Here is a 27,438-nt window from a genome sequence, read left to right as displayed (position 1 = left end):
TGAAGGAACTCAACCTGACTGCTACACACTCAACTGCAAACCATCCCAGTCCATGCTGGAGGTCACGGTCTGATGAAGCCAACGGAATCACATCATCTGCAAAGAGCAGAGATGCAACTCTGAGGTCCCCAGACCGGATGCTGTCCTCTCTCTGGCTGCGCCTAAAGATTCTATCAATGAAACTTACAGACACATTTGTAACAAGGGACAACCCTGGTGGAGTCCACCAGCACCCACTAAAAACATGTTTGACTTCCTGCCGAGAATATGGACACTCCAATTAAATAAGTACCGGATGGCTTGTAGAAACGGCCAGAAAACTGTACCCCCACCCCCTATTTCCTCAGGGGACATGGTCACAAGTCTCCAACTCCACAAAACACATGCAAACTGGTATGCATAGTCCCATGACCTCTCAAGTAACCTTGTGTAATTTTTTTCTGTTTTAAGTTCATTGGTTTCTAGGACACTGCTACATGGAGCACAACTGGATGACTGCCTGACTGTCTTTTAACTCTATCTTTGGAATTGTGACAGTATGGATGACTGTTTGAAGTGTGCAAACGATGGACTTCTTTTAATAGACAGCATATGTTTGTGAGGAGCACTTATCTGGTTAATCCTCCTCTGGCTAACAGCTCAAAACACTGAATCAGTTTTTCCCATGTGTTAGCTGCCATGAGAACATCACATCTGTGCTGCAACAGCTTTATAAATTCTGCTGTCTGAGAAAAATCCATGGTGTGAATGACAAAGGTTAGCCATGAGTCATGGAAGTGAGCTGCTTGAAAAACTGATGTGTGATCAGTATTCAGCAGAGTGTGCTTGGTCTAAAAAAGTTTTCCAGTCCCATTGCTTGATGAATTTCAGCATTATTGAAATTTAGCCATTGTTGTCTGTACCTAATAATGCCCAGAAGACAGCTGCAGTAAATCTAGTGAAGTGCTTTGCTTGCCTGACCACATACAAACTTCCTCCGGGGTTTTGTCTCTATTCTCATCTTCCAACTCATCCCCCAAATTTTGTACTTTTGACCCAACAGCTGCTTCTCTGTCCTCTGATTTTTCTATTGTTCTTCTTTCCACCAGATGAGAAAGAGGAAGGAGGAATATAGATGCTGAGGTTAGCATGCATGGATGTGTCAGTGTGCCTTACAAAAATCTACAGGTTGTGTGTGTGTTGTGGGGACATAATCCATCACAAAGTGTATCTCTCTGTATACTTATGTAACTGTATATTATTTACTTTAGCCCTTTTTACACAGAGATTGCACTATTGGGCCGCTACAAAGTACTGTCTTTGCGCTGCCTTTGCATTTTTACACAGAACAGAACAACAGTGGCATTATGCCACTCAAGCAGGGTGTGATTTGAGACAGTATGCCAGCATTGTGGAAGTAAAAGAGGAGTGACAGGCATGATGCTTAACGCAACTGCATCTGCCTCTATAGTGTCATATAACATATGCATCATCAGTGATTTCTAAACAATAACAAAGAGATAACACGGCATTGACAATCATTCAGCATCTCTGTTATATGGCGGCTGGTCTCGTCCTCTGCTTGGAAGGTAAGGACCTCATTGTTTTCTCAATTTGTGGACATTTTTGGCCACAGTTGTTCTTCTTTGAGTTAGCTGCTACATGCTACCAGCTGCTTTTTAAATTTTCCAATGGTCTGTCACACCCATAACACATCATCAAAATGTCACTCACGTCCCACCCATAGTCCTTTCCTGCCGGCTGTTTGCACAGACTTGTTTCGGTGCTGTTACAAGCTCTTTTTATACCGAGATGGCGCTATAGGGCCACTCAAGTGTGGCATAGAACATATTCGTCGGCAGAGCTTTCTAAACAATAACAATGGCACAACAAGGCAATAACAATCATTCACTGTTTCTGCTAAATCTCGTCGACGGTGAGGAGCTCCTGAATCTCATTGTTTTCCCAATTTGCCGATATTTTTTGGCCGCTGTTCTTCTTCTTTGAGGTAGTTGCTAACTGCTAACAGCTACTTTTTAAATCTGCTGCGGTGGGCCCACACATAAAATACCCATGGTCCTGTCCTGCGGGCTGTCCTCTTTATACATACACCATTTTGGCGCTGTTACTACCTAGATGGTGGCTTAAAAACAACTGTGTCCTCCTATTTTGGGATCGTACCTGATATACAGAATGGCGAGGTGGCGTACTGGTACGATATTCCTGCCTTGAATAGGCAGCGCAAAAGTGTTTCTTGAACATTTATGCTTATTTTACAGTTTTTATCCTGCCCTGTAACATTTCAGCTCAAAACCTAATTTGATGTCCTCATTTAACATTAAAAATAGAAAGTATTTTTTTTGGCTAAATCAGTGGAGAGCTGTGACCTTCCATCCCTAGGTTACACTTCTTTTTCTAGGTGGCTTTACTCTTGCATTTACTCCTGCTGAGCCATATTGAAGCAATACACTTGAGGAATGTACAGAAATAACCACATGAAATGACTACATGCTGGAAAGCAGCTTCAGTGAACTGAGTCCAAATACAGGACGTCCCGCTGTTACTGAACTGATCTGCTGGCTCAGAGCCTTTCACTTAAATGCAGAGGAAGTTGTGTTGGCTGGGACACACAGGGCCATTGTGCAGCCACCACTAGGAACAGTCTAATTCATCAGGAAAAGTCTGTCCGGTGGTTTGCCCCGCCCCCAACATCCTCTCCTCTGAGCAGCGATCAGACAGCCAACAAACTTCAAGGAAAAACTCCTAACACACTCCCTGCCTGTTGACACCATGGAGAAACAACACCGCGGACTAATTTATCACCAGAATAGGCTGTAATTATCTATGAACCGACTTCCGCTCTGAAGAAATGTGATTTGGCCTGAAGTCGAGTAACAAACCGGGCCGATGCAGATTTTACCGACGACTGGATGATGAGGCGGTCGGACCTCAGCGCGCCTTTAACCGCTGCTTTCCAAATTTCCGAGAGACGATGTGGAAAGAGGAATATGATGTTCACTTCGACTTTTTGCTGCAACTCCTGTAAGTTTGTTATTTCTACACACCAGAGAAGTGTTTTTGAGGTTTAATGTAAAAATGGGTGGGCACATTGACATTATGCTGCGTGGCAAAATGGAAATAACGAGGTAGCTGTACTGTAACTTCACTCTGACCAGAAATCACCAAAGTACTTCTGTTATATTTATCCAGGGACTTATTTCTCATACCAAAATTGGAATAAAAGTGACTTAAAAGGCATTTTTTAAAATCACAAGTGGTATGAACCTGGAGGGACCTTATTAAGTGCCAGCTAATCAATGTAGAGGATTTAGAGAATTTATTAGGATTTGATTATTGATTTTCCATTTCATCTGGATTTGTAATTTAAAATGGCATGCAATAGCCTCAGGCAAGGGTTATGAGGTAGCTTTAGTCAAAAAGTGATAGGCAAGTGTTAAGGTGAGCTCTGCAACTAACAATTATGATTCACATGATTTGTGAATCAATAACCCTTTGATTAATGAGTTAATTTTTATAGTTAATAATAAACATCAGAAACTTGTGACAAATACCCATCACAAGAGCTCAAGGTGCTGTCTTCATATTGCTTATGTCCAGCCAACAGCCCCAAACCCAAAAATATTAAGTTTACAAATAATATTAAAAGGGGAAAAGCATAAAAATCCCTACTGCTGGTACCAGTATTTTTTTGGCATTTTAATTCATAAATAAATGAAATAACAAAATTGATCAAAATTATTGTTGATTTTGTACAGCTACCAGTCCATCAGTGGATTTTAGTTTCAGCTCAAACTGGGAATTAAAGTGGAATTATGCACATTTTCAAAATTCATCCATTATTCCTCTGGTCTAAAACAGTCCAAAAAATATTAGCAAAAATGAACAGCTCTCTCTGAAATCCAAAAACTAGATTGTTAAATTTCAAATAAGTGATGTCATAGGGTATAAAGTCTGGAATTACATCATAGATCATGAGTTGGGAAAGATGTTACAGAGGACACTGAGGGCTGCTAGGGAAATGTTTTGAGTGTATGGGTTCATTTTCTGTTTTTGAACAGAGAACTTAACAATGGAATAAAGTTCATTTGGGTATAAAAAAGAAAAAAAAATCAGGCAGTCATTCATTGTCTATGGAGATCTCCACTCTGTATACCCCCTTACATCACAAGTTTGAGACTCTGTGGTTTCTGGCTTTGAGAGAGAGAAGTTCATGTTCACAAATATTGATTGAACTTTCCTGGGCCATGGAAATAATATGCAGGAATTTTTCATGTCAGTGGTGTTTCCCTTTAAATAACAATTTGTAGTTATAGGTCATTTGTAGGATGCCCAATTGCTCTAAATTGTTATTCTCATGTCCAACTTGCACTTTGAAGTGTGACTAGTAGTTTTAAAAAGTCAATATGAGCTAACTTTGTATCCATCGTGGCCTTAGTTGATGACCCCACTGTGTCAATAATATTGTGAAAAAACAAAATGTGCAAGTAATGTGGATACATGGATTCAGCTGTACCTAAGTTTTCATGGCTGGAGGTGCTTTTGTTGCTTGTTTTACATTCAAGAGTCCAATACTGCAACAGTGGGGTTTTTTTTTTTTTTTTGCAGAGATTTTATCTACAAGCCTCCGCAGATGACTTGGCACATATAGACAAACACACAAAGAGCTCTTAACGTGTGTGTGTTCCTTCAATATGTTTGTTAGACATTGATCAAAGTAAATGAAAATGAAAGAGGAGTCTGTGAAATAACAGAATTTCATAATCCGGTTAATCCCATAATAACTGATTACCCTCATGGAAGATGCCACCAAGACCCTCCCTGTGCAGCCCCGACACACACACACACACACACACACACACACCCCCCTTACCTGCAGACACACCTTGTAGGTGTTGGTGCGGATGGTGTAAAGCCAAAGAGATTAACATGTGAGTCACTGGCATGCCCCATCATGCTCTCTATCTCTGACACACTCACACAGACAGACAGAGTGGCGGTCACAGTGGTTGGATATGTGTGGCCTGGGGATACAGAATTGCGCCTTTAGATGGACAAATAGGTTTACTGTGTGCCACTTGGCCCTCAGTGACGCCAAGTATCTTGGCACAGAAGTCCTGCGCTAGATGTCTGACACTTCATATTGTGTCTCTCTCACTGTCATTCTGTGTTTGTGTGTGCTGCTTCTATTATTGCCAGACAGCAGTGACTTGGGGGAGCACGGCATCATTTTAGCCCCATGACTGATATGAGCTTTGAATGATTTATGAGGTCTCTCTGAGTCTGGTGAATTAATACGGTCAGACAAGCGAAAGCAATTTCACTGCAAACACCGGGCCAGATATTGTTGTGATGGTTTACCACAGACTCATTTTATTTTGAGTGAATCCGCGTGTGTGTGTGTGTGTGTTTATGTCTTTGTGCAATATGTATATATTTCCATTCACACACTTTTCTATTTCCAGCCTCTTTTCTGGGTCCCAAAAGGGTTTTTCAGACTTTTTCAGGTTAGGTGGGATATGTAGTCCATTGAGCAGAAACTGGGTCTTCCCTTGGGTCTCCTCCTTGTCAGACATGTCCAGAATACCTCTAGACAGGAAACATTTTAATCAGATCCCAAAACCACCTCGATTTGCTCCTTCTCCATACGAAAGAGTCGTGGTTTTACTCCTTCCGGATGCACAAACTCCCCACCCTGTCCCTGCGGATGAGCTCAAGCACCCTGCATGTGATACTTCTTTCACCCGACTGTATCTGCGATCTTATTGCCATTCTTGGCGGTGATGCTCCTCCGCGATAAGGTGAAAAAGTTTGCATGACTCACCTCATCATGGTGGAGGGTTTATGTGTTCTCGTGACCCTGGGAGCAGTAGCTTCTTGTAGTGGCTCCCAAGGCAAATTGGTCCGAGGTCAGAGGCCGGATGAAGAGTGATTCTGAGACTAATGAATCAGTTGAGGCAGGACGGTGTAACCTTGCCTGGAGCAGGGAAACCAGGGCGCTTTGTAGAGGTCAGCTGTAGGGGTGTAGTGTGTAGTCAGCCATTCAGCATGTGAGGGCAGGAGACTGGCTCCTGACCATGCAGACTGGTTGTTGTTTGTGTTTTTGCCATTCTTTTCTGATGCCCCTTTGTGCCACACAACACAAAATAATGGCAGACGGCTTTAAGATAATCTACAATCCTTTTACTTCTTCTAGCACAGGACACCTGGCTTCCGCTGTATCCACGGTAACCAGCAAATCCCTTACCACAACAGCGCGTAATGTATTGAATTTGTGAGCGTAATGCAATTGGGCTGATCTGATTATGCAAAAAACATCTGAATCATCTGGCAAGAATGCTGATGGTGCCATGCAGATGCAAACACAGACAGGAAATGAGAGAATGCCATTTAGACTGATGGAGGTGAATGTATTTTTAAAAAGATAATTTGCTGTTTTCTGCTGATTGAGAGTTTCTGTTTGTTCTTCTAAGCATGAATAATCCAAAAAGTCATATTATGTTGCTTGAATATGAGATGTTTTGTCTGTAAGGGTTGTTTTTAACTTGTAATCAAAACCAAACCATCAGCACTGAGTGTTTTAATTCCAATAAAACAGTTGATTAACTTCCCACTGATGTACTGTAGTGTGTCGCAAATTGCAGCATGCATTGCAGTACAGTAAAAAAACTCAATATCTTACTACCTCAGTAAGTTGTAAATAAGTAAATAGGGAACTAATTAATACTCTGCATTGATCCTCTCAGATCTCTTGATGACGCTAACAGTTATACAAAGTTAAGGCCCTGAGCGGTTCATCAAACAGTGTCCCTGAATGAGACACTGCATCTTAGTCTGCAGCGATGGCTTTAGACTTTAAGTGTTCTTTCTCCTTAGTTGAGTAAGCTCTTATTGGATCTACACATATGATTTAAACTCATTTGCGACCATGGTTTTTGCCATGTTTTTGTGTGTGTGTGTGTGTGTGTGTGTGTGTGTGTGTGTGTGTGTGTGTGTGTGTGTGTGTATATGTGTGTGTTTGAGAGAGAGAGAGAGAAAAGGTGTCTGTTTGTTTTCATGCCAGTTGGCTAAAAATGCACCTACACACACACACACACACACACACACATACACACACACACACAGATAGACAGACATACATGTAGTTCACACATGATTTTGGAAAACCCCTACTCATAATTGAAGAACCAGTTATCTGAGACACTTATGGGAGGCATCATTGAACCCAGCTGAGCTCTATTATTCGTTTCTCTGAAATAGTTCAGCCCCACACCTTTCGTAACTCATGAACCGTTTGCCATAGTGCCTTGAATGTCATTTGTTTGAGACGTCACTGGACTCATTTTTTTGGTATATTTTGTGTATTTGTTTTATATTAATAATGTGTTTGGCGTGAGTGTTCTTTTTTGTCTGTGCGTGGAGCTCACTGAATCAATAATATTGCTTGTTGCTCATAAAGTTACAACTACGCTGTTTTGTTCTTACTGCAAAACCTCACCCCGATGTGCGACTTGGTTTGTTTATACAGAAGTTAGCCCTTTACAACGTCGTGATGGCAATGGTACACATAAAAATGGCTGCCACTCTGATCCTTCTGCTGTGTTGACATGAATGAAATATCGGTTCCACTGTCACTCAGTTTCTATATATTTGCCCTAGTTTGCTGAAATTTGTCATGGAGGAACAGCTATTGCACATTCAAGTGTTTTTTTTTCTTTTGTGAACACTTTGAAACCTGAATTGACATCAGTTTTCTTGTGCTGTGGTCAAATGCCATTCATGAGTATTTGAACCTTTGAAACATGAGCTTATTGGTAAGATTTGTCTTTTCAAAATAATTGGGAAAAACACAATCAGCGACTTGTCATGAAATGTCTCTCAAATTGCTAAAAGAAATTGTGAAAGGTGACAAGAAAATGACCAAAAAAATGTTTTAAGAAAGAGAAAGAGAATCATTGGAAAATTATTAAAAAATAAAAAATAAATATTATTTCTATATCTATTTTTGTTCTTTTACTTTTCTTTAATGTGCTCATTTTGTGTAGTTTTCCTGTAGTTTTGTAGTAAATTGTTGCTCATTTTTGGGTCATCTCTTATTATGTTACTTATTGCTTTTTTCCCTGTTTTTTTGTGTGAAATCAAGCCAATTTGCTCAGGTTTTAGAGGGTTAAAATGTGTCTTCAAATAAAAAATGGATGATGGACAGTGAAAGTCTATTGAGGCTGAAAGAGCCTGAAAAACTGGTTTCATAATCATCATCAATAGTTTACAATTCAGTGTATTTGACCTTTTAATGCATTTCAGTTTGAGACTAAACCACGCTACAATGTCAAAGCGAATCCTAGTAAATGATTGTAACTTTAAAAAGGGTACGTCGTGTTCAGGAACATGCCATTCATGCAGACTTTGCAAGTCATTACTCGGCAATAAAAGCTGCGTGTTCGCTCTGGTGTCTTCAACTGTTTGGCATTAAATGTCTTCTTAACCTTAACTACTCCTGCGGGGATGAACAAGTACATTCAGTCTTTTGCAGGAACGCCCTGCTTCATAGTCACACAGATACACCCATTCACAGCTGGGATAGACGGCCTTGTGATAGACAATGAGCATGAGATGGACAATCAGTTGTGCTCAAGGGCAAGTTGATGGGAGTCATTGAGGCCAGAGAGAGCATGACTAGTTCACTCTTCGGACCTTTATAAATGAAAAGTTCACTCCTTTAACTTCCAGGCGTAAGTGCTTGAAACAGATGGATAGGAAATTAGAATTGAGGTTTTTATATTACAGCACTTTAATTCAAATCATGTTAGAGGTTAACAGTCTGAGATTAGTGGAGCTTTTTTGGAAGAGACTGAGGCAGGTGAAAGCTGCTTCGGCATTATAATCAGCCCTCAGATTCACTGCATTAAAGCAGGATATTAAGTGACGGGAAACTGGGTCAGTGTCATAACAAGTCATTTAAACCTCTTTTGACTTTTGTTTGTGTGTGTGTGAACATATGTTTATGTAATTGAGTTTTATGCTCAGCAGTTCAGTTTCCTCTGTCTTGCTTTAAGTGAGTGGGCGTGTAACGACGGACATGTGTTCCATTCATTAACCTAGGCACCTGCTTTTGTGTGTTTGTGTGTGTGTGTTCGTTCTCTCCTGCAGTGATGCCAACCTCACAGACGTGCTGTCTGACTCAGAGGAGTGTGATTTGGGTAGTCTGGAGCGTTTGGAGCGCGGCAGCACAGACACTCTGGCCAATGGCTGCCGAGCCGACTGCGAGGCCGCCAAGAGGCTGGCCAAGCGGCTCTATCACCTCGAGGGCTTCAAGCGCTGCGATGTGGCCAGACACCTGGGCAAGAAGTAAGCACGCACGCACACAATAACACATGTGTGCGCACGATGACTGATGGACTGATAAATCACCAGCAACAGAGGAAAACATGTTTTCATAGTTACATATGTTCAGTATTAGAGTATTGATGAGACAGAGGTGCAAGTGTAAGAATACCTGATTAATTTGCATTAAGACAGACACAGGCCAACTTTATTCTTATAACACTACAAGGAGAGCATTCTCTAATACAGTTTATATAACACATTCATGCAGTGCCACGTTGATGTGCTGATGCTCTCTTGTGTCTCTCTGCAGTAACGATTTTAGCCAGTTGGTGGCATCGGAGTACCTGAGCTTCTTTGATTTCTCTGGCCTGTCGCTGGATCGAGCCCTGAGGTAAAGCACAGTCAGCACTTTGAAGTGATGAGTGTGTGTAATGTAGACGTCTGTACACATTTGGGTGTGTGTGTGTGCATTCTCTGCTTGTCCCTCTTCACAAGGCATTAGCTTTGTGCTAATCAAGCTGTCGTGTTGAGTACAGTTAGCCAGTGTAGCTGACAGCCACGGAGTGCATCACTGCCTTGTACCTGACATGTTGCTGTCTCAGACGGCTGCCTTCAGCCCTCAGTGTACAGCTAAGAGGCCTCATGTGTGCTCCACAGACTGGCCCACATTAGCACTCTGATGTTAAGAAGTAACACTAAATGTCCAGTAATCATCTGGGTAATGTTTGCACCAAGGATTCCGATACTGTATATCATTTTCTCCATTGTGTCTTCACGCTAAAATCAGCCATAATAATGTCCAAATGGAATTCATTACTCTTAATGTTTCATAATAATGTAGACATGTAAATGATTTAATGAAAGTCATTGTTGCATTAATATGACTGTATAGAATTTTTTTCAATCGAAATTATTAATTAATTAATTTTGAAACTTTGGGGAAGAAAGTATTAATGTAGTTATGCAAATAAATATTTTTTAAATTAGTATTATTAGTCTGCAGATTATAATTTTTTAATTTATTTTGATTTTTAGATGAATGGCTTAGTCTTTGAAATGTAAAAACAATAGTGAAAACAATAATAAATCACCATTTCTAGAGTACAAGCTGATGTTTTACATAGCTTGTTTTGTCCATCCAAAAGTACAAATCACCAAAATATAACGAGAACAGTAAATTATGACATTTGAGAAGCTGGAGTCAGCCTCTGTACACAGAGCACCCGCTCTCAGATTATATTTCTATCGATGGACCACTTGATAAACATAATACTTATTTCAACTCGACAATAATGTTTTGTCTCAAAATGTCCAGTGTGAAAGTGGGACTCTATATGAAACCTGTTGATTCAGAGACAGAACGATGACGCGGTCCTTCCTTATGACAGTATACCTCACACATGACCACAAGGCCATGTTTTAAAAAGCAGACTTGACTGTTATAGTTGTTCCCAGATTTTTGTTAAGGTCAGCTGCATGAATAAATCCTAAACTTTTTAAAGATGCATTGCTGGGAAACATTTGACCTCCTGTTGACCTTGTGGTGTCATTTGTGTGTGACAGGAACTTCTTAAAGGCATTTCCACTGATGGGAGAGACCCAGGAGAGAGAGAGGGTCCTTGTACATTTCTCCAGACGCTTCTGCCACTGCAACCCTCAGACACTCACCTCTGAAGGTCAGAGCCACGAGGGTGATGATGCTTGATGACAATGATGGCATGAGGAACAATGTTAAAGTGGAAATAGACAGTTTTTTCCCCATCATGATTGCACAATATAGTGGCTATAGAATAATGACACCATCTGCATTTAGATAGGTTCCCTCTAAGCCTTGCTGTCACTATGCCAGTCTGTCTGCCACCGGAGTGTGAACTGCTGGGAATGACGGCTCGAGCTATGGCACAAAGGACAAGCGTCATTCTTTACGCAAACAAAACAGGAAGAGGATAGTGCTTTTGTTCTCCCTGGTAGCTATCCCCAGTAACCAAAGATCACCAGTGTAACATCTTTGCAGTCACTGTCCTCAGCAGTGGACGGTGGGACATTAGAAGTAAATGTGGAAACTGTGGTAGTTGCTAGGCTCTGAGGGAAACAGAAAGCAATCTGGTTGTCTTTAAAATAGCAGCGCCAACAATAATACCACTTGGAAACACTTATTTAAAGATAAAAGTAATAACAGCTGTGCAAAATATCCAACTATAAGTAATACATCAATTGCACATTACTATTAATGTTCCCCATATTGATCCTAGTTAAACAAACACTGACGCCTGCAGCATTTTAACTCTGCAGAGTTGAATTTATTGCTACTTGCATAATAATAACACTGAATCAACTCAGATCAGACACACCGGTAACTGAAATTATTTGAGCATGCAGGTTATTAATGCTGCTGTGTATGATTTGTGTCAGCATGAACTATAAAGGAATGTATGACATTACATTCACATAAATGTGTGTGTGTGTGTGTGTGTGTGTGTGTGTGTGTGTAGAGGAGTGGCATGACATTTAGCTGACCTCGGCCTTGTGTATTGTGCTGTTGCAGATGGAGCCCACACATTAACCTGCGCCCTTATGCTGCTCAACACCGATCTACACGGGCATGTATGTACTGTGCTTCTCTGTCTTACTGAGGATCCCCCCTCCTCTAAACTTCCTTCAAAATGAAGTATAAAGACAGTCATTTGTCAGCAATGGCACGTCTCCATTCACATCTTCTCTACAACTTGTTCTTTCTGCTTCCCTCTCCTCTCTCTTTGTCTTTCTCCTCCGCCTCGGCCTACTTTCTGACCTGTTTCTGTCTCCTCCTCTCCTTGCGAATAGTCTCATCTGTTCAGTTTTAAACTGGAGCACTGTGGTCGGGGCAGCATAACACGATCTGTATCATAGGTCCTGTGCTTTGCTTTTCCTCGACTCTCCTGTCCCTGCTAATAGCGCTGTATAGTGACTATCCCTCCTCTAACTCATATCCTTTTCTCTCTTCTCAATTTCCTTTTTCCTCCCTTTTAAATCCTTCCCTTTGCTAATCATATCTGGCCCCCTGGTCCCCCCACACCCCTGCAGGTGGTAAGTATATTTATAGCACTAACACTGTCCTCACTGACATCTGTGCCTCTTCTTGTCGTGCTATCAATAGAATTGAACTCATGATTTCAAAATTGATGTTACATTTGGCTTACAGTTATATAGTTTTAATTGTTGGTGTTTAGTGGCACAGAACATATTTGGTTGCTTAAATATTGCTTACCAAAGACAAATGGTCAGTTGCTGATTTTGGTTGGAATGTATTCTTCTTCTAAATAAAATTCAGTGTTGGTTTAAGCAATGAGAAATGCAGCTGATCCGTCCCTTTTTTTTCCTGTGTACAGTTGCATATATCTCAATTAAAGTTCAAATTTAAACATATTGAAAAGCAGATTACATTTTTGGAAGGCTATACATATAATATAAGATTTGAACTTAGTAAGAATGCTTTATTTGCATTTAAATATAGGTTCATTTCTAAACTGAGAAGTCCTTCCAGTTGTATTGTTGCTGTGAACTACAGCACTTTACCTATTTGCTGAATATTATGGATCAATGGAGTGTAAAACATTTTGTGACGCATGCTACATCCCATCCTGGGTATTTGGTTCTTTCCCTGGAATTAGGGAGCACGGTTGTCTTTTCTGTTACGTGGCCGCTTCAGAGGAAAATACGAACAAAAAGCCACAAACCAAATCTTTTTTTCCCCCTTTTTTTGTAGCAACAGTGAGTAAATTCAGTTTTAGTCCTACATCTGTATCTATTTAGGCTGCAGGCTTTATTCAGGCAGAAATGGGCCATAATACACAAACACTTCCCTCTGTTCTCATCCTCTAATGATGCATCATAATTAGAGGTTAAAAGACTGGGAAATGTATGGTAAGCTGATACTCATTGAGCTCTCATAGAGGGGGAACCGCTCTCACCACCTCGACCAGTAGAACCAGCTGCATTACACTGCCACCCAGTGGAGAGCTGCAAAACTGCATTCAGGTTAAAGCAGATAAAACTGGGTTTAAATTTTCAGCTGCTTCAGAATGTGAACATTTATCAGCATCTGTGGATATTGAGCTGAGCTAAACATCGACAAGCCCCCACACACTTTAAGACTGAATTATTGATATTTTAGAAAGGTGAAATTTCATCTTTAACATGAATTGATTGTTTTGTTTCTGTCTGTTTGTTTACCTCTCTTCAGAATATTGGGAAGAAGATGTCCTGCCAACAGTTTATCAGTAATCTAGACGGCCTCAACAACGGCAAAGACTTCCCTAAAGACTTATTAAAGGTACAGATCTCCTCCTGATAAAGTACAGCTGTCACAGCGAGGGCTGGGCAATATTGTAATATCATATCGATATCATAATATGAAACTCGTCTTTGATTTCGGATAGGATAATATTGTGTTTTCCTCTCCTGGTTTTGAAGGCTACATTACAGTAAAGCAGCAGTGGATAAAGTATTTGAAAGCCATACTGGAGTCAAAGTGCAGATTTCTTACCATAAGATGACTTTTATAGAAGTTAAAGTCACTTATTAGAAAATGACTTGAGTAAAAGTCTTAAATAATCTTGCAATAAAAATGAAAGCAGTCAGAATTTTGAAAATTATTAAGTTTATTTCTTCGTACCATACACCAACTTACAAATGAAGCCCACTCTTGAAGAAAAACAAGTTATGTTACTTAAAGGATTTAACGAACAAAATCCACTTTTTCTTTTCCTCCCACTCTTTCATTTGTCCGTCAGTTCCCTCCTCCCTTTCTTCCCTTTTTATGGAAAGTAACTAAGATGCTTTGGGGAAATGTAGTGGAGTAAAAGTATACATTTTATTGAGAGTTAGGAAAGGTAAGGTGAAACTTAACAGAAATATAAAAACTTAAGCAAAGTACAGATACTCCCAAAAATACTTAAGCACTATAACGAAGTACTATTACTTTGTTACATGACATCACTGCATTAAATTGATATAATCTTCTGAATTTGTGAGGGTTAGTTTTTAAATGTAATAGGTGAAAAATTAAGGCACCCTGTTAAAAATGTAACATTGCATTTTTTTACATTTTGATTTTTTTCCAACAAATATTTTAAATTTGACGATACAGCTGTAAAGTCCTAAAAACTAAGTGCACAAATGTTGCACTCAGAGTTGTCCCAACAGCTTTGCTTACCAATAATATTCAGAAATATGCCAAAAGAAGGCAGTCCTGCACAATTTATTTTATTTAATCTTTATTTAAATTAGGATTAGTCCCAATGAGATTCAAAATACCTTTTCCAAGGGAGTTCTGGCCAAGACAGCAGTATGAACTATTTAACATAAAAGAACAAACAGACTTAAATTGCAACAGCAAAAAGTTTAAAACCATTTTTTTTTTACAAACAAAACACTTAAAACAATCAGCCAGTTTACAACAAACAACTCAAATTAGCAGTGTTCAGTAGCCAGACAAGAGTATTGAGTGGTCAAAAAGGCCTTAATCCTGTTTAGAAAATCTCTCTGGGTTATGACAGGGTTAGAGTCTAGTTTAAGCTGACTCTGCTTCTCACACCAAGATGACAGAGCAAAACCTGTTTAAGCACTTTCATCAAAGGACATACATACATAGGTTTTACCACATGACTGAAGGTTGCAACTACTGAGAGTTTTAGGAGTCAGTAGAGAGCAGAATTAAAGAGGCAGTTTATGTTCAATGGCCTCACAAAAAAAGAAAAGTGTTCCATTCTGCAGTTGTATAGAGAAGAAGATGCAAAGCAACAAAATGAGTGTTGTATTCTACATGTAAGGTTTTTACAGATAATATATCTGGATCTGATTTAGGCCCTATGTAATCACCAACATTTCGAGACATTTCAAAATGTACGAGACAGTATAAAATAGTATAAAACAATAGCTTCTATCAGTTAAGAAAAAGCCAAATGGTAAAAGTGAGTATTAACCCTTTGAAACCTTTTGAAGATAATTAAGAATTTGCTAAAATTGTTTTTTTAGTCTCCTTTTCCGTGTTTTTGTCCTAATTTTTTTGTAATTTTCTTTCTTTCTTTTTAAAGCAATTTCTTGTTTCGGGACATTTCTATCAAGCTGCTCATGCTGTCTTTCCAGGTTTTTGAAAGAAATAAAGACAATATGCGAAGATGTCAAAGAATTAAGAAGAGATTTAAAAGAGGTCACTGAGTTTGTCTGTCTGAGATGCTCAGGCAAGGAGCTCCACAGCTCAGGAGCACAGACAGCAAAAGCTCGCTCACCTTTAGCGACAAGTCATGATTTTGGAACCATTGAAAAGTCATCCCAGCATCATCTTTACAGTATTGATATTGAAAATATGATATTTGATTTTCTCTATATCACCCAACCCTAACCCAAACATGTGCGGCTCGATCTTTTCTGTTTTTTCTTAGCCTCGGAGTTAAAGAACTGCTTTACATTCTAACCCTATAGTCAAGTTTAAAGAACATGTTTACAGTTTTTCCCATTTCTTGCCTCGCTCCGCAGGTCTTGTATAACTCGATCAAGAATGAGAAGCTGGAGTGGGCAGTGTGAGTAGCATTTTGTGTTCATCAAAAGGAAAAGCATTCGGGGTATGCGAGTGTTTGAGGAGTAAGTACACTTGAATATGTGCTACTCAGGTTTATCTGAATGGGTATTTGTGTGTGCAGTGAGGAGGAGGAGCTGAGGAAGAGTCTGTCAGAGCTGGTGGAGGAGCAGTGTGAGGGTGGGAGTAAGCGTGTTGCCAGGGTAACCGACGGCAGTAACCCTTTCATCGCCATTCCCATTCTGTTAAATGCCGTCACCTACAAACATGGAGTGCTGACCCGCAAGAGCCACGCTGACATGGACGGCAAACGCAGTGAGTGACACACACACACACACACACACAATCGCATTCACATATTTAACTGAAATGAACTCATTCATAAGCAGAGTTATTAAAAAAAAAAGTCAGAAAAGTTTTTATATTTCCTGTTTTGTCTCTCTTCCAGCCCCGAGGGGTCGCCGCGGTTGGAAGAAGTTCTATGCGGTTCTGAAGGGGATGATCTTGTATCTCCAGAAGGTACTGCATCTCATCCTCTGCTCTGTTACCATAGAAACACACATCCACCACCACCGCTGTCATTGCGGTGGTGGATGCTGCAAGTAGCTGCTCTCCTCTGTGTGTGTGTGTGTGTGTGTGTGTGTGTGTGTGTGTGTGTGTGTGCGCGTGTGTCTGGCGCGGGCGTGTGTGTGTGTGTGTGTGTGTGTGTGTTGCATGTGCGTGTGTGTGTGTGTGTGTGTGTGTGTGTTGGAGAGGGAGTGAGATAGAGAGAGCATTAAAAGAGGAAATGATGCATGGCTGCTGTGTGGTGTATTTGTCTCCCCCTGCTGGAAGGAGGGCTGAATTAAACACTTCTAAGGTTGTGAAATGTTCAACATGAATGTATTGAATTAGCTTTTATTTCTGTCATATGCATATGTAATATTTTCACAATGTTTTCACTTGATTTTGTTATATTTTGATATTTACAGTAAATGATTAAAAATGTGTTTACTACAGATACACACAAAGTATGAGCTATTCGTCTTTTCGCTGCTAAATGGAATCATAATATGTATGGGTTGTTTTTTTCTTTTTTGTACCCAGGATGAGTACAAGCCTGACGCTGACATTTCAGAGGTGGACCTGAAAAACGCAGTGCGGATCCACCACGCTTTAGCCACTCGTGCCACCGACTACAGTAAGAGAGCCAACGTACTGAAGCTGAAAACCTCAGACTGGAGAGTCTTTCTGCTGCACGCCCCGTAAGTCACCCAAGTTGATTCTGATTTATATTTCACTCCAAAAACCGTCCAGCCTCAAAAGAACAGGAAATAAGACATAAACAATAGCACTTTACCATTTCATTCACATACATTTTTTTAAATTAAGGAAACATAAATGAAACTGACAGTGGATCATGTTGTAGCCGGACCGGATGAGCTGGTGTGGAAAAAGAATGGATGGATGATGATGATGATAAACTGTTTGTAGCACTTCTCCCATAACAGAGTTTATGAGGTACTTAATACCGACTGAACTAAAAGGTTTCTTCACTGATTAGATCTTCATAAGAGGATGTTGTGACAGTTGAATCCACTGTTATTTTAACCCTTTGAAACATGAGCAATGTGACTTAATTTCTTTCCAAAACATGAATAGAAGGCTATGAGCAACAAAAGAATAAATGACCCCAAAATGAGCAAAAAATAGTGAAAAGTGTAAGAGGGTTACCTAAAAATGAGTAATACAAAAAATGAAATTCAAAAAAACCAACACACAGGGAAATGACCTGTACTTCATACATGTAGTTTTTATCTAGCATGTTCTATAGCTTTTTTAAAATAACATTCTAATCAACTTATTTCCTGCAATCTGTAGAAGATTCCTTAACAAGACGCTCACTGCCTTTTTCCCATTGTTTTACAGAACTCAAAAGAGAGCACCAAAAAGGCTTCTGAAAGCAGCACAACAAAGTGATGTTGCTGTGGGTTTCAAAGGGTTAATTTTCACACATTGGACTCATTTTGTGAATGTAGTCACACAATGTTGAAATTAGGGGTGACCATGTATAGTCAACTTATTAATGGTTAGTCTAAGGAGCTTCATTCATCTGCTAATCTCACGGTTTCAGCCTGCATCTTTTTCTGACGTTTCCCTTGTAATTGGGGCCAAACATTTCATTCACTACCACGAAAAGCAAGCAAACTAAGTCTTCTTTCTGTTGATCTCCTTAGCTCCGTTTCAGTACTATGGACAGCGCCACACCTACACACACACACACACACACACACACACCTACACACACACACACTCACACACACAAACACACACACACACACACACACCGCTGTCCATGGGTTCTGAAACAACAGCTAAGCAACATTACATGTATCTTAGCCAGTAGTTTGGCTGTTTTTGTTTTTTTTAAATACATAGGCCTGGAACTAAAACAGAGCAGTGTTAAACAATACTGGAATTCATAACTTTGTTACAATACCTTGGAGAATATCAATATTTATTACCACTTCAATACCACTTAGAAAAATTGACATTGAGTGCACAGAAATAATTTTTAAAAAAAGATGAATACAGTGAGGCTGTAACATAACAATGGCAACTTTTCTTTTTCTGGTTGGAAGTAGAGAACAGCAGAATGACTGTGGTAAACATTAGCAAAGCGAGCCAGTGCTGGTGTATAGATGCTTAGTGAAATCACTATTGAAACTGTTTCAAATACTCAAAATTAATAAACGGATATTTTTAAACTAATTTTACACAGAAAAGTGAGAGCCAAAAATACATAAGTCTAAGATACGATCCCTTGCGGTGTCAGGTGTCAAAAATCAGTGAGCCAGAAAACAAGCAAAAAAAGAGACAGCTGATTTAACAACAGGCCAGACTCAACCAATCAGATTAGAAAATTCTTAGTCGGGGACACCCTAGTCAAAATACAGAAACAATTGATACTAGTTAGAGATGATGATGTAATTTAAATTAAGTTTCTGTAAACTGGAACAATTTTCAATTTTTTTGTCATTTTCTGCAACCAGTTGAATGTACCAGGCTCTTTCTTGTAAAACGTGTGGATGTGGCGAAATAAGTATTCAACAGAAGAAACATCAATCAAGCAATTTTCATTCTGTGCACTCACCTGCTCTCTCGTCCCTCAGCAGCCCCTCACTCTACTCTCTCACTCTCTCTCTCTCTTTCTTTCTCTCTCCAGTAGCGAGGAGGAGATGATGTCTTGGATCTTCCGGATAAACCTGGTGGCAGCGCTGTTCTCCGCTCCGGCCTTCCCTGCCGCCATCGGCTCCATGAAGAAATTCTGTCGGCCCATTCTGCCATCATCAACCACCAGACTCAAACAGGTATGCAAACACACACACACACACGCACACACACACACACACACACACACACACACACACACACACACACACACACACACACAAGAGTAGCTCATGCTCTAAAAACATATTTCTCCACTAGACACATAACATATTATTGTCAATACTGCTATAAAAATCTAGCTGTGATTGATATTTTGCGCTGCACACTATACAGTTTTTCACAGCAGCATGCACAATCCCTCTGCATTGAAAGTATCTACACCGGGGTTGGGCATTTTTACATATTCTATTTGTGTCCAACTGCATCTGATTGGCTGTTTTGGGGGTCTTCTGGTTTTTGTCTGCGCTGTGATTGGTGCAGGAGGAGCAGCTGCTGAGTCACGAGAGCAAGCTGAAGCAGATGAGCCTGGAGCTGGAGGAGCACCGGAAAAACTCGCCCTCAGCCGACCCCAAAAGCCGCGAGTGGGAGGAGTACCGGCTCAAAGAGCACTACCTCACGTATGAGGTACAGCTTTGGTTAATTTGTCTGTTTGATTTTTACATTTCATTTTCAATAGGATTTTATCTTTTTTTTTTTCAAGTTAAAGGGCAGCTAAGAGACCAAAAAGCATAACAGATGGCCAGTGTCACTTGTTAGCTGTTTTCTTTTCATATCTATTCTATGTATATACTTTATAATTTTGCACTTTTTAAATTATTAGTAAGGAAGATATTCAGTTCATTCGGCTCATATGGAATCTCATTGTAACTCAGACTTCATCTTCACTTTTTCCTATAAACATCATTGAAACTGAAGAATAGATTAAGCTTATGTTCATAAATGTAATAAACTGTCAGTCCTCATATTAAAGGTCCTGCGTGTAGGATTTAGGGGGATCCTTTATGTTGGCAGAAATTAGATATAATAATATTCATAACTACAATTTCACATACATACATTGAATTTCGGCTTTTACTGAATTCTACAACCTTTAGGATGTAACTATTTAAATAAGGCATATTTAAGTGTTCTTGCCGGGAATTGTTGTGCCCCCCAAATAAGATTTAAAGACATCTTTTTCACAATGTAAGTCTATGGGGAAAAAGTCCGTTTTGGGCCCCTATGGCATCACATGACGTAGCTGGAAGTTGTAATTTCACAGTTTGGTCACTATGTCAAATTGGCTTCACAGCCCAGTTACGTTCCGCAGAGCTTGATCCAAACACACCTCCATACAGAAGTAGCAGCCATTGCTCCACAAAAAGTCGCTGTCTTTCTCCTCATTCATGTCATTGTTATCATATACTCACAAATTTATAGGATTTCACTGCAAATCAATTTATAAATGAGGCTGTTTACGCTGACTTCAGTGGCCTACATTTTTCAATGCGACAGCGTGCTGCGTGCAGCGTCTTTTTATTGCTCATGCAGGTGAGTTCAGGAATGGAATTTGAAATTGGCCACATTTACAAAATCATGTGAACAACCAAATGAGAAAATGAATATTAGCAATAACCACCAACTGAGCACAAAGGTTTGCCTTAGCCGTTGTTTCATATTTTTTGTTCTCACTGTCCCTCTCTTCCTCCCCTCTCTCTGAGCAGAAGACACGGTATGAGACATACATCAGCCTCCTGCAGGCCAAAATCCGCGCAGAGACTGACGACCTTGAGAAGATCGAGGCCAGCGTGATGGGTGGCCTGATCATGGAGGGCGGCCTGGTCAGTCGTGAGTGCCACCTCCGCAAAACGCAGTCCTCCCCGTCCATCAGTCAGGCTCAGGGCGGGCTGAACGGGAGGGCGGCTGGATGCACTGCCCCGGGACAGAGGAGCTGAGGGGAGGAAGGAGAACCAGTCATCGCAGCCCATAAAACATGATCCATCCAAGGCAAATCAGCTTAATCCTCCAACTTATGATTGGGTTGTTCTGTTTTTGTGTTTGTGGGCTCCTCCGCTCCTCCTGTACAGCGAGAAGGTTGTAACAGGAGAAATGACATCACTATCCTTTCCAGAATTTATCAGCCGTGGTGATAAGTTTCTGTCCGTGAGCAATAGATGAAGAAGACCCAACAAGTGACCCTGCTAAACCTCAGTCCTTTGAACTTTTATTATTGCACATTAAAATGATCATAACTGTGATCTCTATTTATAACAACATCATCAGTATTATTTTGAAATCAAACTCAGAACGATGCATTGGTTGAAATGTGTTTTTGGTTATGACCAGAGATTCGAGTAATTTTTAATGTGTCAGTTTAAGGCCAGAAAGAGGACAAAGAAGGAGAGACAGACTGGTTTTCCTGTGTCCTCTCTGTCCTGTCTTTGCCCTGTGGTCCAGGAGTCAGGCAGTGATTCAGATGGAGATGGTACTACTGTAGCATTTGGGCCTTTTTTCTCCGCTCATGTTTACACACTGAGCCGCTCACAGGCGTGTGTATGGACCTACAGTTTGGGTGGAGTGTGAAGATACGACATATCTGTCCCAGAGTTACAAAAAAACTCTCAGATGAACTTCTCAGAGGGATCAAGTACCTGCCATGTATAGCATATTTATTTATTTATTGAAGTCTGCAAACCTTTATTCACCCCAGGAAGGGTTGACACTGAGCATGCTCGCTCTTTTTCAGCAATTTCCGTCTTCATTCATACAGTTACATTTGTAAATGTAAAGGAGCCGCCGAGTGGAACAACTGTGGTTTTAACTGTTCACGAAGCTGCTCCACCAGAGGAACTGGAGGTTGAGTGCCTTACCCAAAGGCACCTTGACACTAGATGTTGAGGGATTTCGAGAGTGTAAGTCAGTCACTTGTCAGAGAGATCACAAGTGTGTGTCTGTGATTTTTGAACTGCCGCTACCCCGAATACTGACGTGTGTTCAACTATTCTGTTTGCTTTTCAAGCAAATCAAATCTGAACTGAAGAGGAGAGCGTTATGTGGCTGAATGATAGCACTGTGCCATATTCTGACTTATACCACAAACCACTCTTCTTATATCACAACAGAGTGCACTGAGCTGATATATGTAACAATGTATGGTTGGGTGTGAAGTTTCTGAAGTTAGACGTGAAGGGCAGAATAGGAAAGTGTGGGTGGAGGCGTCCCGAATGAGTGGGTCGGCTGGTGTATGTGTGTGTGTGCACATGCATGTGTGTGTGTGTGTGTGTGCGTGCATCGGCATGCTGTTTTTAGGCGATTCCACTTGAGATGTTGAAGCTGTAGGCAACAGGAAGAAGTAAATATAGCAGGGTCAAGTTTTCTATGAAGAGTTTATTGAGCATGTTTGGTGAAAAACAATCCAACAGTCAGACCTGGATCTCAAAAAGCATCTTCAGCACAAAGGCAGACCCATCCTTGTGACAAAATATTTGCCGTTATCTCTTAAAGGGGACCCATTATGCTTTTTTTAATTTTCCGTCATATATATGATATTGCAATGCCAGATGCTGATGTTATATGTGGCTAAAGTTTCAAATAATGAGGTAAACATATAGTAATCCCTGAGGGCAAAAAACCTCAGACCGTTCTGAAGAGACAAGCTGACATTAGCTGGTGATAGATTTCCTTCTATGGTCATTTGCTCCTGGCATACCACTGAACATGTTAATGTTACATACACAGCTACATGTAACTACTAGGTAACGTCAGGAAAACATAGTCTTGATAGCAGATCTTGTTAATTTCTCCCCGATTTTAGATAATATTCCTGGTGGAACATATCTTTTCATGGTAGAAAGTGTCACTATACTCTGTCACAGTCGTGCCCCCACTGCTAGACCACTGCTACATGTAGCCACATGCTAACATAGAGGATAGCTGTACTGTTGGTTGCAGATTTTGCCAGTTGCACCCAATTTTAGATCATATTCCTGCTAGAACATGTTGGTTTGTGAAAATGTTGTTAAAGAAGCTTTTACTGATGATTTTTCACAGTAGAAAGAGCCACTATACTACCATTACATTCCCTGGCTGCAAGTTCAAGGCTACATGTAGTTACGTGTTAACAGGAAAACATCATATTGGTTGCAGATTTTCCTAATAGCTCTCCAATTTCAGATGACATTCCTGCTGGAAAATGTCTGATTGTAAAGATTTAGGTTTAGAAGCTTATATGGTAGAAAGCACTGCTGTTCTATTGTTACAGTCATTTCCCAACTGCAACGACATTGCTACATGTTGCTACATGCTAACATCCAGATATTATTGGTTGCAGATTTAGCAATTTTCTCCCCGATTTCAGATCATATTCTTGCTGGAACATGTCCAGCTGTGAAGATTTGGGTTTGCTGATTTTTCATGGTAGAGAGTGTCGCTCTACTTTGTTATAGTCATTCTCCTGCTACAGTGACTGTGCAAGACCAGCAAACACTGACCCATTAGAGCAGACTGGGCTTTGGCAGAAGGGGGGGGGGGGGGGCTCCAACAGACAGGCACTAAAACGCAGCACTTTAGACAGAGGGTGACAGGTGTTCCAGCACAGACAGTACGAGGAAAATGTGTATAAAGTGTGTTTTTTACATTAAAGCATGTAAACATGTTCTAGTAGAAACCCAAAATACAAGATTGAACTTGAAAATAAGCATAATAGGTCCCATATTAAACAAAATATCTAACAAATCTACATTTTGATTAGCATTGTCATGCTTGGCCTCATATTGGGCTTTTACAGGTGTATTCCTTCCCAATAGCTGAAGATGTTTTTTGGGATCTCAAGGCCCTGGCCCATCTTAGACAGAAACTGGCTGATTGGAGAGTGTAGCAGCAGGACTGCTCCAGTTGAACGTGAAGTCAAGAAACCCGTCAGCATACTGGAATGGAGATGAGAAGAGCAACAAAACAACAACTCCACCAGCAGAGCAGCCATCAAAACATCCTCCACATGGAAGAGAAGGAGGAGAATAGACTTGTTTTCTCAGAAGAAGACTGGTTTGGTTTTCTAAGTAAGCCTGTCTCTGCCAACCAAGAACAGGCCAAACAGACATCCAGCACATGTTTTTCCTAACCGAGGAACACAACATATTACGCCTGTTTCTCATGGAGGGAGGACTTGTGTAATGTGAGGAGGTGTGGATGTGATGGAAGGGGTGGCGGTGCCGCTGTTTGTGAGCACCTTAATTGATCCCAACCCGCCCAAACACACACACACACACACACACCCCTTTTCTCTTTCTATGTAATTTGCGTATGACACAACTGTAGATCAGTGAGCTTAGTGGCCCCTCACTCAGCCTCAGTGTGGCACAGAAGCATGTTGACATAACCAGAGCTGTGGATATCAACAGTATGATCAGCCGTGTCTTTGGCTCTGGACACAGCGCTTCTGTTGCTTCGTATATCATATTAATAGTGACTGATAGGATCTGAGATCCTTCTGGGACTTGGCTGGAAACCTGGAATCACAGCTGGAATCCTGGAGCCGGATCCTTGTACAGACCAAAATGCTGAAGTGGAGCTAAGTTTTCAGAGAGGAAGTACCATTTTATAAAGCTGTATTGTTAGGATAAATAACTGCTTTCTTACAGGGAGACTTCCCCTTATAGTCACTTTGGCTGTCGTGCTAACCATTGTTTCCCAATGTTCTAGGGTAGGCCTGTGCTGTAACATAGGATTGTGACAAAAAAAATTGTTGATTGTTATGTTTTATTTAAAAAAGAAAACAAAAAAAAAGGAAAAAAGACAACTTCGGCACTTTGATGTCAGCATTGGATCTGTCTTTTTGTTTGTTTTGTTTGTATATCTGAACTGTTTTTTGACAGGATGCTTATACTATGTAAAGGACATATTTACTGAATATTTAGTCTGTGCTTCATAAAGTAAGCTTTTATACAGATGATTGTTGTTGTGATTTATTAAGATCGTCAGCTCTGATGCAAAAAAAACAGGTTTACAGATGCATGTAGATATTATTTGGTGTTAAAAAGACATTTTTTCATAACTTAAGCACTACATAATTTTGAAATAACTAAAATGTGGGCAAAAGAAGAAAGAAAAATCTGTTATTTTGTGTATTCTCAATTTATATCCATTGAAAGTGCCTGTTTTAGTTTCTGACAGGCTCAGATTGTTATTAAAAGTGTCTGATTACATTACAGACAGACCCTACAGAGAAACGTTTTTCTTCACCTCTCGCTGGTTAGTTTATTATTCTAACTAAGTCTCACTCAAGAAGTCTCCTCAAATCTTGTTAAGTATCTTCTTGTGAGAAAAACAAAGGTGGACACATTAGTGAGCGTTAAAGAGGATTTTCAGAATGAAGCTGATGTCGCCAATGTGGAAAAATTTGTGAGATTTCAGAACAAGATTGTTCCTTGAGCAAGACTTGCACTCAATAACAAACAGACCAGAGCGTTGAAAAGTAAAGAAAAAGAGTTTCAATTTTCTGGAGGGTATTTTCATAATGTTTTCAAACACTTATAACAATCTGAGTCTGTCAGTGGCATCATAAGTGTTTTGAGGGGACCTAAATTGACAGCGTATAATTGCAGACTGCTTTACTGCTGAGACTCAAAACCTGTCCCACTCAATACTGGACTAGTATCAAAAATGGATGTTACCTTGACACAAAAACACCGGTGGGCATATTTTGATATATATATAGCACAGAAAAGTCTCAACATCAGCATCAACCTTACAAGGTCCAAATCTGGTTTAAGACAGTAGATGGCGTATTGAACCAATTAAGGAATTGCCCGTTTTTATAAATTTGCCAAGAAATGTCAATATTAACACTAGCATTAATGTGTTTCATCACAGTACAGTCAAATAATGAGAAAACACCTTTAAATGTGCAATACTCCTTTAATATGTTTATCCTGCAGTTAAGATTTGAAAGGGGAACACAACTTAGAGAACTGCATTCACAAAACAGGCCCGGTTTGATGCATAATGTATCATGTGTTAACACTGACTACATTAACTTCACATAAAAAAAGATTAAAAAAAAGATATTGCAGGTCTGCGCCACGATACCTTTCTAAAAATGCATGGTATAGCATTAACATCAGGCACACTGATCACAGTATTAATTCTTGCGTATGGATGCAGCGTTCATATCTTTTTTGTTGCATCACCTCCCCATTTTCTCTTAATGCATCAAATCTAAACTTTAAAGGCACCGCCCTCTCGACCACTGAAATTCCCCTCAGGTGTCTTGCAGTATTTCTCCTGCATCAGCAGACATGTGGGAGAGGCTCAGCCCCAGCAGCTCAAAGATGCTGATTACATTCATAAACTTGTGTCATGCTACTTCACAACAGTGTCAAATAGACGTGGTTATTTGTGAGCTGTTTTGACCTTGAAATGACTGATCTATAATAATAATAATTACATGTAAGCTACAAAAACAAAATGCTGTAAGCTTTTTATAGTTACGACTAATTGGCTGTTCTCAGCAGCCTGTTAATTTTGACATGTAGAACAAGATAAATATCTATCTATCTATCTATCTATCTATCTATCTATCTATCTTTATCAAGTTGGGTTCAGCTGTTCCCATATTGGTATATCTCAGAGCACAATAGCACTGTTGGTTGCTTTGGGAAAAAAAATCCGCCCCCCCCGCCAAAAGCAAACCCGAACAACCCATAGACTTAAATGTAAATGTAAGACTTAAATGTTATATCACTGACAAAACTCCCCAACAAAAAACAGAACAAAACCTAAACTAAAAAATGACGAGGAAAAAACAACCCCAAACTCAAGATTATTCAAAAACAATAGAAAACACACAAAAAACCCTCATAAATATTTTTTTTCTCCAAAAAGAGAAAAGGACAATATTTTGTCAAAAGAGTTGGCAATTAATTTGATTTACCGTTTAATCATTGCAGCTTTATTTGTATAAACTGTGAGTGTTATAATCTAATTTATAACAAAACATTGTAATTTATAACCTCATATGTCTTACACAAAAAAAATAATTTGTAAAGTAACTAAAGCATTCAGATAAATGTAGAGACATGAAAAGTACAGTATTTTTCTCTGAAATGTAGAGGAGTTAAATACAAGGTGACATAAAAAAGTAAAACTACCTCAAATTTATACTTAATTACAGTTCTTGAGTAAATGAGCATTTTTGGTCATTTGTATGGATCCACATTTTACTTAAAACATGCAGTCATTTACCCTCAGGTCATGAAAAACTCTGTAGAGGGGAGACAGGGAACTTAACATAACTTGATACCTCACCATAGAAAGAATAAGACGACTTTAAATGAACATTTCTACAGCAGCAGATGATCTTGTGTCTG

The 27,438-nt window shown here is 39.9% G+C and overlaps 1 protein-coding gene across 1 annotated transcript in view; it reads left to right on the top strand.

Annotated features, from left to right (window-relative positions):
• The window catches only part of psd2 (pleckstrin and Sec7 domain containing 2), a 48,264-nt gene extending 24,537 nt beyond the window's left edge, over positions 1–23,727 (top strand). The window contains exons 4-15 of the mRNA XM_042493013.1: positions 9,148–9,345; positions 9,635–9,715; positions 10,888–11,000; positions 11,870–11,928; positions 13,547–13,636; positions 15,841–15,884; positions 16,005–16,195; positions 16,329–16,399; positions 16,967–17,124; positions 19,086–19,230; positions 19,574–19,717; positions 20,797–23,727. Coding sequence (XP_042348947.1) covers positions 9,148–9,345; positions 9,635–9,715; positions 10,888–11,000; positions 11,870–11,928; positions 13,547–13,636; positions 15,841–15,884; positions 16,005–16,195; positions 16,329–16,399; positions 16,967–17,124; positions 19,086–19,230; positions 19,574–19,717; positions 20,797–21,027 — 1,525 coding nt within the window. The 3' untranslated portion in view covers positions 21,028–23,727. The remainder of the gene's footprint in view (positions 1–9,147; positions 9,346–9,634; positions 9,716–10,887; positions 11,001–11,869; positions 11,929–13,546; positions 13,637–15,840; positions 15,885–16,004; positions 16,196–16,328; positions 16,400–16,966; positions 17,125–19,085; positions 19,231–19,573; positions 19,718–20,796) is intronic.
• Positions 23,728–27,438: the final 3,711 nt, after the last annotated feature.

The sequence above is a fragment of the Plectropomus leopardus genome, chromosome 9, assembly GCF_008729295.1.
Source record: "Plectropomus leopardus isolate mb chromosome 9, YSFRI_Pleo_2.0, whole genome shotgun sequence".
Taxonomy (NCBI): domain Eukaryota; kingdom Metazoa; phylum Chordata; class Actinopteri; order Perciformes; family Serranidae; genus Plectropomus; species Plectropomus leopardus.
Note: the sequence above shows the minus strand (reverse complement) of the source record. Positions and strands in the feature narration are given on the sequence as shown.